This window comes from Typopeltis vanoorti, chromosome 5 (genome assembly GCF_054136105.1).
Source record: "Typopeltis vanoorti isolate ZY-2024b chromosome 5, IOZ_Tvanoo_1.0, whole genome shotgun sequence".
NCBI lineage: Eukaryota > Metazoa > Arthropoda > Arachnida > Uropygi > Thelyphonidae > Typopeltis > Typopeltis vanoorti.
This window is the reverse complement of record NC_143553.1, coordinates 92333365-92349315: the sequence shown is the minus strand read 5'-3', so window position 1 is coordinate 92349315 and position 15951 is coordinate 92333365. Positions and strand designations below refer to the sequence as shown.

At 37.5% G+C, this 15951-nt stretch overlaps 1 protein-coding gene across 5 annotated transcripts in view; it reads right to left on the bottom strand.

The window, feature by feature from the left end:
• LOC150106651 (leucine-rich repeat-containing protein 14-like) overlaps nt 1–14463 on the bottom strand; it is a 168153-nt gene extending 153690 nt beyond the window's left edge. The window contains exon 1 of one of the 5 annotated variants that reach the window (XM_090392609.1): nt 14384–14463. Coding sequence is in view for 2 of the 5 variants with exons in the window: in XM_090392604.1 (XP_090248730.1) it covers nt 13660–13864 (205 nt within the window). In the remaining 3 variants the exon portion in view is untranslated. Of the gene's footprint in view, nt 1–13384; nt 13431–13659; nt 14350–14383 lie in introns of those variants that run through there. The other 4 variants (XM_090392604.1, XM_090392606.1, XM_090392610.1 and 1 more) reach the window with 4 other exon arrangements.
• Between the last annotated feature and the right edge of the window lie 1488 nt (nt 14464–15951).

Genomic DNA, 15951 nt, shown 5'->3' with positions numbered 1-15951 from the left:
AACCCCACTCTTTTCTTCCAATTAAAAAGTCTATTCAGATCTTACAACATATACTGGAATATTAATTAAAAGAAACTTTAATAAATACCTCCTATATTTCGGAACTGTCACATTGACATCTTCATGGGAACATATAACTATGACATGTGCACACAGGCACTACAAAAAGCAAATCAATGTTGGCTGTTGGGAAGTTCTCAAGATGCAAGCTTCCCAAATTTAGGGTAGTCTCATGCACCCAAATTTGTTGAGTTTTAGAAAGTTTTTTTAGAGCTGAGGCTGATTCCATGAACAATCTTTCATATTTAAATTTGCTGCAGTGTATTAATGTGGCTTTCTTCCAATGTAGTCTGTGGCAGATATCCAGAGCGGCTGTATTGGTGAAACCAGATGTAGTCTGTGTTCTGAAATCCTGACATTTGCTGTCCTGCCTGTTTGGTCAAAGTAAGACAGTTTACAGCTGCAAGGGACCTGGTATACCCCAGGTAGGTCTAGGGGAAGTGGTTGGTCTTTGGTGGAGCATATAAGGGATGCCAATTTCTTATATGATTTATAACAAGAAGTCAGGTCATATTTTTTTAAGATTTTGGTTAACTTTTCAGAGGTGCCCCGGATATTTGCTTCATTTGCATTCAAAAAGCCTTGTTTGCTTTTTGTAGTGTCTACATGCACGTGTCATAGTTGCATGTTCCCATGAAGATGGCAATGTGACATTGACAAAATATAGGAGGTATTTATGAAAAAGTTTATTTTAATTAATATTCCAGTATATGTTGTAAATTCCTTAAATAATTTAATAGTCATGTGTTACCAATGTATAAGCCTATCTACAAGAATATTTAAATCTTCCTGAATGGATTCAGCATCAGCAGTGCTACTTATAATTCTTCCCAACTTTGCATCATCAGCAAATAACTGAAGATCCCAAGTCAGTCCACATGATATATTGTTTACAAACAAGTTAAACAGCAGTGGCCCAAGCACAGAACCCTGGGGCATGCCACTGGTTACCCTTCTTTTTTGAGACACTGCTCCATCATATGCAATCTGTTGGTATCATTCAGAGAGCTAATCTATCTAACCAATATAATGTCTATTCCCATCCTCTGCAGTTTATACATCGACTTATCATCTGGTAATCTATCAAACACTTTTGCAAAGTCTAAGAATATCACTGTATACAATTCTCCCTTATCTAACACACACACTCGTCACCTTATCATAAAATGCAAGTAAATTACTGAAACAGGACAAGACGTATTTGTATCCTTTACAAATCTATGTTGACCATCATAAAGAATGTCATGACAATCAAACCAATTCTGTATTCTATTCCTAACCAATCTCTCCAACAACTTCATTACAACTGCAGTTATAGAGACTGGCCTATAGTTGGAGACTTCTGTCTTAGAACCATGCTTGAGTGATACTATTTTGTCTTCTTTCCACTCCTTAGGAACCCTACCCACTGCAAGACTTTCTGCATTATAGTAGCAACCAATTACATATTTCCCCCTTTGGTCTCAATCTCACACCAGATAGCATCAAATGAACTGCCCTTTGTATCCCTGTCTTCCTGATGCATTTTTAACTCTTTTTGATTCATCTGTTATCATTAGCAATCCCCACCCCCATCGTATTTCTTCTATCCTCTGTAAAGAATCTATCATTATCATCAATAGCCTTCTTAAATTCCCCTGCTGGGCGAATGCTTCACTTCTTCCATTTTAACCAGTCTCGTGCATCTCTCCACCATAAATGTCCACAACATCTTATCTCACTGTCCCATCTTACCATAGGTTTCTGATAACCAGTTCTCTGTGTCGATCTATTGTTGCACATTCTCATCACATGTTCTGCTCAGTGCCATTTATTACTAAGGCAATGTCCATTATTCAAATTAAGTGGATAATGAATCCAACATTATTTCAAAGCCAAATAGAGAAACTACAAGAGTTTCATGCCGAATATAGAAATCATAGAAGTTTCGGCGAATCCAAGTGTATGGATCCTTTATTACGAGTTGCCCCTTTCATGACAGGGGCAACTCGTAGTAAAGGAATAAGCTCTGATCACAATCCTTAATATTTCCCCCATAATGCAAAACATCTCCTATCGGACATGTATGATGTTATACATTATTGGGGAGATCCCTACCCAGACCGATTTCGACTTTTGTTGAAGTCTCATCAGTGAGTAGGCAGACACAAAAATGTAAATACCCAGGTTGTAGCGATGCAGAGGTTATACTTTAGATATGAATTGCCAAGAGGTGTCACATCACTAAAGGCACCAAGAATTACTAAAACAGACAGTCGAAAAGACTTCACTTCGGCGATGCAAAATTATTCAAATTAGGTGGATATTGAATCCAACAATATTTCAAAGCTGAATAGAGAAACTACAAGAGTTTCATGCTGAATATAGAAACTACAGAAGTTTCGGCAGATCCAAGCATAAGCAAACCTTTCATATAATGTTGGATTCGATATCCACTTAATTTGAATAATTTTGCGAAGTCTTTTTGGCTCTCTATTTCAGTAATTCTTGGTGCCTTTTGTGATGTGGCACCTCTTGGCAATTCGTATGGTAAAGTATAACCTCTGCATCACAACCTGGGTTTTTACATTGTTGGGTCTGCCTACTCACTGATGAGACCTCAACAAAGGTCGAAACAAGTCTGGGTAGTGATGTCCCACCATAATGTATAACATCATACATGTCTGCTAGGAGATGTGTTTTAGATTATGAGAAATACTAAGCATTAAGTGATCACAGCCTTACTCCATCTTTACTATGAGTAGCTTCTGTCATGAAAGGTTTTCTTATGCTTGGAATCGCCAAAACTTCTATAGTTTCTATATTATTATTACCCAAGACCTCATGGAGTCAAAGACTCATCTGGGAGGTCCTTTTATCACACACACAGCTCATCATACCGTGCTTTGAATACATCCAAACTCTCTGCAGACACCACACTCTCAGGCAAGGCATTCCAATCATTTACAACTCTGCACGAAAATCACCTGCCTCTCACTCCCCTACTCACACCTTCTTTATACAGTTTCCAGGGATGACCTCTGGTTCTCTCCCGATCTCCCACTATTTTCTGTAGAACTTCTCCAGCATTAATCCTATAACAACCCCTTGCCAACTTATAGGTCTCTATCATATCTCCCCTCTTCCTTCTGTCCACAGACTGCAAATTGCATCTCCTCAATCTTTCCTCATACTCGACATTCCAGAGGTCAGAAACTACCTTGGTCAGTCGCCTTTGGACCCTTTCCAACATCTCTTCATCCTTCTAAAAACCAGGTGACCAAATCTGGGCATAACAGTCCATGTGTGGCCTAATGGGAGCCTTATACAACGGAACAAGAATCTCCCTACTTCTACATGTCAATGTCCTCCGCATCATTCCCAAAAGCCTTTGTGTTGTCTTCATAATTTTGGCTATGTCCCCTCTAAATTTCAGATCCTTATCCACTATCACCCCCAGATCTCTTATTTCTTCCACCTCCAACAATATATCCTCACCAAGAATAAATTCTGCATCCCGTATTTGTTTTCCAAATTTTAAAACCTTACATTTTGCAACATTGAACTCACATCCCCATTTCCGTGCCCAATCACTCAATTTATTCAAGTCTTCCTGCAAGGTCACAATATCCATACTACTCTTCATGATTCATCCCAACTTTGCATCATCTGCAAACAACTCAATATCTCCATCCAAATCTTTACCTATATCATTAACATACAAGTTAAACAGTAATTGCCCTAAAACAGATCCCTGAGGCACTCCACTAGTGACTTTCCTTTTACTCGACATCGCTCCCCCATACACAACTTGTTGATACCTATCAGACAGCCAATCTCCAATCCAATGCACCAATCTAATATCCAACCCCATCCGCTCCACTTTGACTATCAATTTATCATGAGGTACTTATCAAAAGCCTTTGCGAAATCCAAGTATATCACTGTGTATCCTTCTCCTCTATCCGAGGAAGCAGGCACTTTATTGTAATAAGTAAGTAGATTACTAAAACATGACCTCCCTTTAGCAAATCCATGCTGTCCATCAAAGATGATACCATTGTTCTAAACCCAACTCTGGATCCTAGTTCTCACAAGCTTCTCCAACAACTTAACCACAACACCTGACACACAGATAGGCCTATAGTTTAATGCTAGAGTTCGATCACCTCCTTTATGAAGTGGCACATTCGGCATGAAACTTGTAGTTTCTCTATTCGGCTTTGAAATAATGTTGGATTCAATATCCACTTAATTTGAATAATTTTGCATTGCCAAAGTGATGCCTTTTTTTTTGGTTCTCTATTTCAGTAATGTCCATTACCTTTATTTTCTTATCCAAAGTTATTCTTTTTATCTAACTGGGTTATTCCCAAAATGGCTCTTTCCATTTACTAAAATAAAGAGCCAAAAGGCTTCAGATCGGCGATGTAAAATTATATAAATCAAGTGGATATTAAATCCAGCATTATTTCAAAGCTGAATGTAGAAACTATGAAAGTTTCGTAAAAACGTTGACCAGAGAGCTTTATGGGAATAGACTCGCCAACATTTACAAGTTACCCTAGTGCGGACTATATAGAAGACATGATCACTAGCCCAAGTGTCCATATATTCACCTTTTATTGGTTGGTTTTGATGAGGTTTCACTGGCCTGACAGCTGTTTCAAACTGGTTAGTGCTTCTAAGAGACCAGGCAGAAACCTTAAAAGAGCCAAAAATTTCATTCAGGACGCAGGACATATACAGCGCAGAGGGTGAAGCTTGATGCTTTTTATATTCCCCGTTGTCTGTTTCGGGAGCAGTGATGGAAGAGATTTGTGAGCTATTTTAGCTCGCCCTGAGTGGGCAGGAGTGGCTACACGTCGTTGAGTGTTAGAATGGCTTTTTTTGGTATTTTATGTTTCCAGTGGTCATTACCATCATAGTTTCCGGCTTGTTGTATTAGTTGGTTTGGATGCGTAGATGTCTTCATAAAGAATTTTTCTGCTAGGGAGCATAGTAGCGGAAAGATGTAGGGGATATTTATGTCCCGGTAGATCTGGGCATTCCTGATGAACCATGGGGCATCCAGGATCATTAACTTTCATTCAGTACTAAAGAACTTAAGATTTATTTTTCATAAGCAAACTCTCAGTCGGTGCATAAAGTATTTACTAAAATAAACAGCCAAAAGGCTTCAGTTCGGCGATGCAAAATTATATAAATCAAGTGGATATTAAATCCAGCATTATTTCATGGCTCTTTCCATGTTTCTTTGTGTTTGTTTTCAATGTCTCTAGGTGTTTTTTTCATCAGAAACTCCAGGTTTCACTACCATAAGTTATTGTTGGGAGTTTGCACTGGTTGTAGATTTTATTTTTTAACAGTTTGTTAAGTTGTCTGATTAGTCAGATAGCAAAAGTTATGTTATATATCATCCTAGAAAGAAATAAACATTAAATCAAATTGAAAATTAATGAAACAATCTGATTTTCAGGAAAATAATGGAACTAGAAAAGGACTCTTCAACATTAGAACTATTACAGAAAGATAACTGAAGAAGCAGAAAGAACTCTACTTATGTTTTATTGACTACACAAAGGACTTTGACAATATACAACATGAACAACTAATCAAATGCATCAAAAAATTAGGACTAGATGGTAAAGATATCAGATTAGTGATAAATCTATATTGGGAGCAAACTGCCTCAAAAATATCAGCAGAAACCTCGGAGGAATTTCCTGTAAAGAAGGGTGTCAGACTCTTTCTCCTATACTGTTTAACCTCTATACTGAAAATATCTTCTAGCAATTAGCAGAATTTAAAGGAGTCAGCATAGGAGGCAGAAATATAAACAACTTAAGATATGCAGATGATACAGTACTGCTAGCTGAAAATAAAAAAGATCTTCAAAACCTACTAGAAGAGATGCTGAAACAAAGTGAAAAATATGGACCTAATTTCAATTTCAAAAAAACCAAAACCATGCTGGTAGCAAGAGAAAAAGGGAAAATACCCAATATAAATATTAAGATCAGAGGAAATACCTTAGATCAAGTAGAGTTATATATATTTGGGTCAACTAATTACATAGAAAATGGAAAGTGTGAAAAGGAAATATTAAGAATAGAAATTGCTAAATCAATCTTCATTAGCATGAAAAACATTCTGACCTCAAGGGAAATTCACACAAAAACAAGAATTAGGCTGTCCAAATGCTACGTATGGTCAACACTGCTATATGGAGAAGAAACCTGGACAATATCAAAATATTGTGAAAATAAACTAAAAGCCTTTGAGATGTGGATCCTCAGAAGAATTCTTAGAGTCCCATGGAATGCCAAAAAAACTAACCCTCTCAATCTATGTCCCCATAATAATTACTCAGTATACACTCATGCTAATTTACCAGTGCATGTCATATACATTCTCCCTTAAACCCCATGAATTATACCAGCAACTAATTACTTATTTCTCCTGTTGGTCTTCATCTCACACCAGATAGCATCAAATGAACTATCCTCTCTCTCTCTATCTCATCTTTTTGGTTTTATCTGCTAATGATAGTAGATAAGATACTTTAAAGATACTATATCATTCACATTCTACTAAGTCAAATTAATCCTTATAACTGTTTGCCAAGTTGAGCTAACCAATGCCAAACACCCACTCACCCTTACTTTGAATACTTCTAATATTAGTATACATAGGAGTGCACAGCAGCAGCAGCTAGGTTCTCGTCCCTGCACCCTGTTAGTACCCATTAGAAGAAGCTAAAGCTGCTAGCAACCAAATGAAACTGATCAAATTAAAATGCTCCCAAATTCCTGCCCTAAAAGATCCCACCTGGGGCCAGGACTCAAAATAATATACTGTAATTTAATACTGAAGTTTTCTCCAGAGGGTGCTTAAGGGTCAAAGCTATAACTGAGAGAAGATCTCCACACAACCTTTAAAGTAGTGTTTCTCAACGTGGGACATGTGCCCCATGGGGGAGGGGGGGGATTAGAAAATGTACATGTACATATTTATACATTTATATTATACTTTTTCAGAACTTGGCTGACTATTATGCTGGGGGGGGGGAACATCCAAATTTTTGAGTCATTGAGGTGGGGTATGATCCAAAAAACATTGAGAAAAACTGCTTTAAAGGAATGCTGAGAACCAATCAGGGCTTCTGACCTAATGTCCAATCCTCACTTTCTCATGGTGCACCCTGTTAGGTATCTACCTGGATACTGAATGAACGAGAATGGGCTGGCAATTTTGGATTTAGACGAACAAATCACATTCTTATTGGCTTAAACCAATATACAAAATGATGGTACAACATGACAAAATTTCATGCCAGCTGGGACGTCGCCCGGTTAAACAAGGCCCCCCCGTTGTTTTCGCCAGGGAACCAGGGTAAACAGCAAAAAAGTCAGCTACTGGAACAAATCCTAAAACCCACCCCAATTCAACATCACCAGAATTCTAGATCAGTACTATCAATATAAGAAACCTGAATGGCAAAGAAATGGAGCTAGATGAGGAATTGGATTAGTACCAAATCGACATAATAGGGGTGACTGAAACAAAAAAAGGCAAAAACTGGCGAGATCTTTCTGAGCAATAAATATAAAATGTTATATTCAGGCAATGACAATCAAAGAAAAGAAGGAGTAGCCATAGTATTCAACACTAAATACGAGGCTAATCTTCTTGAATGACAGGCAGACTCAAGTAGAGTGATGTGGTCAAATATGAGAATGGGGAACTGGACAATTAGATTTATTTGTGCCTATGGTCCCACAGAAGGTTATACTATGGTAGAAGTGGAGGAATTTTTTGATGCTTTAGAGAAAGCAACTGACACAATGAAAAAGGAAAACTTGGTCCTTGTTGGGACTCTAAATAGCAGAATAGCAAATGATTTTTAGACATACAAACTATTTTGGGAAAATTTGGAAAAAAAGAACAAAGCTAATAATAATGGCAAATACCTGTTGGATATCTGCTAAAGAAATGGAATGGTTATTACTAACACGATGTTCCAACATAAAAATATGCACAAATTCACATGGAGGGAAGAGGCAAGCAATAAAAAAAGTCTCATTGAATACACGTTATTGTTGATAGTGATTTTTTCTCCGTGTACACTCTGTGGTGAAGGACACCAGAGTGTACAGAGGATTTGAAATTGGAAGTGATCACCATTTAGTCTTGACAAAGATAAAATTGAATTTCATACTGAAAAGAAGAACATGTAAGAAAATTTTAAAGTGAATAAAAGTTGAGCAGCTCTCAGATGTGAACTGTAGACTAACATATACAAAGATTATTGAAGAAAAAATGAAAGAGTTTGAGAATAGGAACCAAATCTTAGAGATTCAGTGGCAAGCCTTGAAGAAAACCCTGATTAATTCAGCAAGAGAGGCATATGGTGAGGTTGTCTGCAAGGATAGAAAAATCAGAACTCCATGGTGGACACTGGAAGTTAAAGAGGTAGTGAAGGAAAACAAGAAAGCATATCAAAAGTTCCTGGCAAATAAGTCAGCTTGTGCTCTTACAGAATACAGAGACAAATGTAAGAAAGATAAAATCTGTGTAAAACTAGCTAAACAAAAAGTCATGGGAGGACTTTGGTAAGAACATAGAAAATAAATATCAAGAGCATGGTAAAATATTCTGAAGGTTTTTGAAGAAGCTTAGAAATGGAGGAAAGAGTGCCGTAAAAGAAGTTAGAGATGATAATGGTCATATGAAAACTGGAGAAAAAAAATATACTTGAAGTATGGACTAATTACTTCGTAAAATTGCTAAATGAAACAAGCAGTGATGACAGCACAGTGGTAAAAAACACTCAACAGGCATGCAGTCAGGAATACATATCCATACCTGAAAGAGAAAAAGTCATCAAAAGTCTGAAATGTGGAAAGGCACCTGCAGTAGATTATATTTGACCAGAAATGCTGACGTATGGTGGTATAAGAATCTTACAGCGGCTGCACTGCATAGATCAGAAAGCCTGGACAGAGGGACGAATTCTCGATGACTGGAGTAGAGCTCTCGTAGTACCATATATAAAAAGGGAAATAAAACTAAATGTGAGAATTACAGAGGTTTTCCCTACTGAGCGTTCCTGGCAAGATCTGTATAAGTATACTTGAGAAACGGTTGAGAAGAATTGTGGAAGAAAAGCTTGGTGAAGAACAAGCTGGATTCAGGTCAAATAGAAGCTGTCAGGCTTAGATTTTCACTTTACGACAGATAGCTGAGAAATCATGGGAATATAACAAAGATCTGTATTTAAGTTTTGTAGATCTGGAAAAAGCATATGACAAAATGCCAAGAGAGAAGCTATTCAAAACGGTACAGTTGTATGATGTCAGTGGGGCATTATATCAAGCAATACTTAGTCTTTATTTGAGTTGTAAGTCAGCAGTTAGAATTGAAGTACAGAAAGGTGGCTTAATGTTAAATCTGGTGTCAGACAAGGATGCACATTATCCTCTCAGTTATTCATTATCTTATATGGATCACATTATGAAGGAAAGTGATATTAAACCTAATATCATAATTGGAGATGTTAATGTCAGCTCTTTGCTTTATGTGGGTGATGTTATACTTCTAAATAAATCTGCTAAAAGTCTACAAGATTCCCAGACTAAATTGAATAACTGTTGAATAGATAAAGTATGAAGGTCAGCATTACAAAGACAATGAAAATAGGCAGAAACACTGAAAATATCAACTGCATTGTGAATGGAGAACCTGTAGAAACAAGTAAAATATTTCAGCTACTTAGGCACAATTTTTAGTGAACATGGTAAATTAAATATGGAAATAGACAACAGAATCAACAAAGTTGGTATGGTAGGAAGTCAACTGAATAAATTTATATGGAATAAAGAAATTAGCCAAAACACTAAATTAGCTGTATACAAGATAGTGTTCATACCAATTTTAACTTATGGATTTGAGAACTGGGTTAGAAGTAAAACACTTGACCAAAAACTAGAGCCTGCAAATATCAAAGTCCTGAGAAAGATTACAGGCATGAACAGATGGCATCAATGGCAATATCATATTAAAAACGAAGATATTAGGAAAGAACATTACATTGTCAGCATCCAGGAATGCAATTCTAGACCTAATCTCAGGTGGTATGGTCACTTAAACAGAATGGGCGAGGAAAGAAGACTAGCAAAACAAGTGTTCTCTGTCAGGTTGGCAAGAGGAAGACCAAGATGTAGGTGAATTGATACAGTAATAAGTGCCTTAGAAGACAGAAATATAAGATCTGATAATACTGGAGTCTTGAACAGGTAACAGACTGATTTGGAGGAAAATTGTATATAGGAAGTAAGTAATGATGTAAATTTTTCATGTAGTACTATCATATCCTGTACCTCCCTTGAGGATATATATCAGGAATTTGATGATGAGGTTTCTCCAGTGTCAAGCAAGATCTCATTGAAATATTTCCAGAGATAATGACTGTGATGTACTCTGCCTGCAAGAAACTCACAGAGGGGAAGATGCCACAAGACCTTACATCCATGGCATGAAACTCAAAGAGATATCCCATGATAAATATGGTAGTGCAATATTTACAAAAGAAAACTTAATTCCATCGTCCATTGACTCAACGAACAACAGAAACACTGAGATTATTACAATCACATTTAAAAATATCTCAATCACCTCAGTTTATAAACCACCAGAAGGAGCTTCTTCCCTGACATACTCCTCAATAATAATGCATGCATGACTAATGTTTTATTAGGTGACTTTAACAGCCATAGTATTAACTGGGGTTACACAAAGTCCAACGAAGATGGATAACTTTATTATTATTATTATTATTCAGGCCTCCAAGGAGTCGAAAGACTCATCGAGGGAGGTCCTTCCTAAGACATAAAGTCTGTCAAGACTCATCGAAGGGAGGTCCCCCCCCTGAGAAACACAAAGTCTATCATACCACTCTTTAAACTCACTGACCATTCTCGCTCCCACCACTCCATCAGGCATTGCATTCCACGGCTCAACCACCCTCCACACAAAGAAACCACTCCTTACCCTCTTGTTCACAGTTTCCTTTCATAACTTCCAGGGATGGCCTCTTGTCATCACTCTTTCCCGCTGTTCAACCAAGCGAAAGAACTCCCCAGTGTCAACCCTGTAACCACCTCTCAACAGTTTAAAAGTCTCAATCATATCACCTCTCCTTCTTCTATCCACCAAACTCTGCAGTCCACATTCTCTCAGCCGATCCTCATAACTATCCTTGTACAGTCCTGAAACCATCTTTGTCATCCGTCTTTGTATCCTTTCCACAGTTAATTTATCCCCTTCAAATCCTGGGGACCAAATCTGAGAACAGTAGTCCAAGTGTGGTCTGATCAGAGACTTATACAACGGAATGATAACCCTCTTATCTCTGCAGGTCAGTGTCCTCATAACAGCAGCAATCCTCTGTGTTACCTTCACCACCTTTGCAATATGTCCCCTAAACTTCAGATTTCTATCAATCATCAACCCCAGATCTCTTGCCTCCCCTACTTCCTCCAGTATAACTCCTCCCATAGAGTATGCAGCATCCCATCGATGTTTCCCAAACCTCAAGACCTTACATTTTGCTGCATTAAACTAACACCCCCATTCATTTGTCCATCTATCTAGCTTATTTAAATCCTCTTGCAGGGCTACCACATCTGCACTATTACTAATAATCTTTCCCAGCTTCGCATCATCCGCAAACAACTGAATATCCCCCTGCAATCCACTGGCTATGTCATTGATATAAAGGTTAAACAATATAGGTCCTAGTACTGAGCCCTGTGGGACCCCACTTGTAACCCTCTGCCTCCTGGAAACTGCTCCACCATACACAACTCTCTGATACCTATCAGACAGCCAATCTTAAATCCAGTTGACCAATCTGACATCCAGACCCATGTGCTGCAACTTAAATATCAGCTTATCATGTGGCACCCTGTCAAATGCCTTTGCCAAGTCTAAGAAAATTGCAGTATATGCCTTTCCCTCATCTAATGTTTTTGTAACTTTATTATAAAAGGCTAGCATATTGCTAAAACAAGAGCGTCCTTTCACAAATCCATGTTGATTCTCACAGATAACATTACCCTCATCTGCCCAATGCTGTATACGGTCCCTCACTACTTTCTCCAAGATCTTAACAACTACTGATGACACAGCTTATGATACCATAAACCATCTCACATTCAGAAATAAAATAAACAGAATAACTAGAGATTATCACCCTGTCCTGATCCAGTCACTCTTGGGAAAACAGATACTTTTTTGTGGACCGGGGGGAAGGAAGAGGTGCTGGTATTCCCCCAAAAAAAAAAATTGCCTCCCCAGAGAAGTGTGCTATCACCATTACTTTTCAACATTTACATCAATGACCTCCTCATCTTTCCAGGAACTAGAAATTTTATCTATGCTGATGACCTTGCCATAGCTACTCAATCAAAAACTTTCAAATCCATTGAAACTACTCTTTCACTTGCCTTAAGTAGTCTAACCACATATTATAGCGCCATCAATTAAAACCAAACACCTTGAAAACCCAGACTGGTCTTTTCCACCTTAACAATAAGGAATCCAACAGGAAGCTACAGATTTCATGGGAAGGCTCTAATTTAGAACATTCCTGGAACCCAATCTACCTCGGTATGACTCTCGATCATACCCTTTCATATAAAATATACATAGAAAAAATGAAGGCAAAAGTGAATATAAGAAACAACATACTAAGAAAGTTTACCTCCTCTAAATGGGGTGCAGACCTGAGCACACTGAGAACTTCTGCCTTGGCAGAAGATCTCAGTGTGCTCAGGTGGTGCCCACTTGGACTGGAATAGTTGGAAAAGCCTCAACAGACTTCGAACAACAGGATAGCGCAAACAAAACCCTCATCAAATGGGGGCTACGTCACTGGATCAGATAATCGTGAGTGTGGGACAACACAGTCCAGGGACCACCGTCTTTCTTGTCCTCTTCTTCAATCACCTTGCACAAAAGAGGACTCTGTATCCTGCACAGAAAGAGCAGTTGATTGCACAAGATACTGAGGGATCATCTGATCAGGTTTATTGTATATAACTCATGTATAGTTTCTTTCTTCATATTTTACTTATTATTCCCTGTATAATTCACCTATCAAATGTAAGCTGTTCTCATTTGTAATGTATCCTAATTTGTTGTAAATAATGTTGTACCACTTACTACTGTACCATGTGTGTTTGGATACGAAATAAATAAATTAGTATAGATAAAAATAAACAAAATACTCGCTCAGTAATTCAAATTTTGCTTTGTAAGATTTGCTTGTTATCTCCCCCACCATCAGCACTTTTTAAAGTCATCCTTCCATAGTCATTCCTTCAATTTACTTGCCACACACAGAAAGAATTCTTTAGGCCACATCAGCTAGCTTTCTCTCATAGTTAGCTTTGCTCTTCCTTACTACACATATCACCCTTCATCCGAAATTCCAGATCCATCCAAAAAAAAAAAGTTGGATTTTAAAGTTTACAAAACTGAGAAGTTGATATAGAAATCGTGGACAGAAATAAAAATTATATATAACACTACACACATATATATATATAAACTAACCTCTTCTAAGGGCAAACCTCAATAAAAACGAATAGAGTTTACGAGGAATGAACTGTAGATAGGCCTTCATTCGTGTGCTGTCACTAACAATAACGTTGCAGCACATATCAAACAGAAGCAGACAATTGTTAATACCCGAATGGAATCCTTCAACATTTCCGCACTCACGATTATAATATATTTCACGTAATCTGCAAAGCCACATTTTAGGAGAAAAATAAACACGTCTTCAGTTATGGATCAATGTTTTATTCGGAATATAATAAATTCACTCCATGTACTTTGATACAAATACATTCATCATCGTACGAGAGTTTTCGTAACATTAACATTCGTGTAAACAAATCAAACCAAAGGTTTATTTAAAAAAAAAAAAAAAAAAAAAAGAAACAGAACGAAAAGAGGCAAAACACTGTATTTTAAGTATTATATATATCTAATAAGCATCAAATATATAATAAAATGCCTTCCTTGGTATTAATTCGCCAACGTAACTACGAAAACATCCAAGCCATTATTTGCAAGGGAACTACAGGTTTACCGATATCTCAAATCCACAAAACTAAAGCAGCATGCGTCCCCCCCACCAATGAGCAATGTATAAGTCATAGTTTGGTTATTTCAAAACGTGTTTTGAATGTTCTTATCCTTCATTGGTAGACAAACTGCTGAAAAAAAAAAAAAAAATCATTCGGATCTCACAAATATAATAAGCAATGCCTGCCTGTTTGGCGTTGGCCAAATGGTTAGCGTATCCACTTCCCAGCCAAAACAAGGCATGACCGAATCCCATCGTGAACACGGTTATGATTGTCTGTAAAAATACTAGTGGTAGATGGCGTTGGTGTGACTGGAGACAGAGAATAGTGTAAATTATGTAACCTTAGCTCACAAACGATTCGAATAGGTATACAGGAGGATTTCAAGGGTGAGTGCCACGAAAGACATTTAAAAAAATATTTTAAAAGTAATGACCATGCAAAGTTAATAAACAACTTTCATGTCAATAAGTAGCATTTGCTGACAAAAAGAATTAAAAAAAAAAAAAAATCAGCTAACGCTTTTTATTCCCGTAAAGGAGTAGGCAAGGCCATTTAGCCCTATCTAACTTTGGAGAGTGGGAGTGGGCAGTTCAATCTCCACTGGTACCAATCAGACATAGATGGCCCAAGGCTATCACTAATTAAGCGGTACACAGTGAAGATAGACTGCTCAAATGTGCCGCCATCTATTTGAATTCCCAAAGATAAGTTTATAAGTGGGACATGGTAAAAGTTTATAGAATTAAGATACATTCAACAGTGGACGAGTCGGGCAAAGGGTCTACAGATCATTCAGTTAAGTTCGACCTAACATTACTGGAATTATTGGAAATGGAAATTTGAATGGAAGATAAGAATGATGCCTCAAAGAGATTGATAAGACTGTTATCCAAACGATAAAGAGAGAAAACGCTATGATCACCTAACTAGTAGCGTGTTGATACTCCTTTTTCTGCAATAACCTTGTACCCGTTTTGACATACCAATAAACTGAAAATCTCATTAGGTATTCTGTACCACTAGACAGAATAGCATTTCAGAGGACACACATTTACACAATACGATACTTCTGAAATGGACTGTTTTGTTGCTTTAAGTGTCCAGATCCGCCATGTCATAACACAATTGCCAGATATAAATTAGATGTAATGGTGTATTCATTAAGTAGCTGCAGGAGAGAGGATCAAGGGATGGCCAGGAGAATAATGCCATGTGACCACCACACGCATGTTTCTGGTCCGCTGTGCAGTCTACTTGGATAGAAAGAGGTTACATAGTAATTCATGTTTTAGTTCATAATTGTGTGTATGAGCACGTGGGTTCGTGCTTACTTTGGAAAATTTCAAGAAATAATAGCACTAAACAGTAAACTTCCCAGAAAAGTTTTGCCACCTTTAAGTATTCAGTAATTTCAGATTTCTTTGTATACAAGGATGCAATCTACAAACAAAACTGAGTCCTGTTAATGGGAAACTATCTAGCACTCCTGATAGCAATTATAAAAACCCAAATATCCGAAGAAAGGGCTAAAGTCGCCGTTACGCCTAAGAGCAAAAATAAACATTGATTATGCTTTCTCAATATGGAATTAAAAGTAGGACACACTCCAGGTGTTCCTGGGTCATCTGCTCAATGAACAAATAAAACGTAAGTTTATGTCAAAGGTTGAAACACAATGGTCTCTATTGCTTTATTGACTTGCTTTCTATTCCAACAGTCTGAGGATTACAATATACAAAGGGAAAAAATG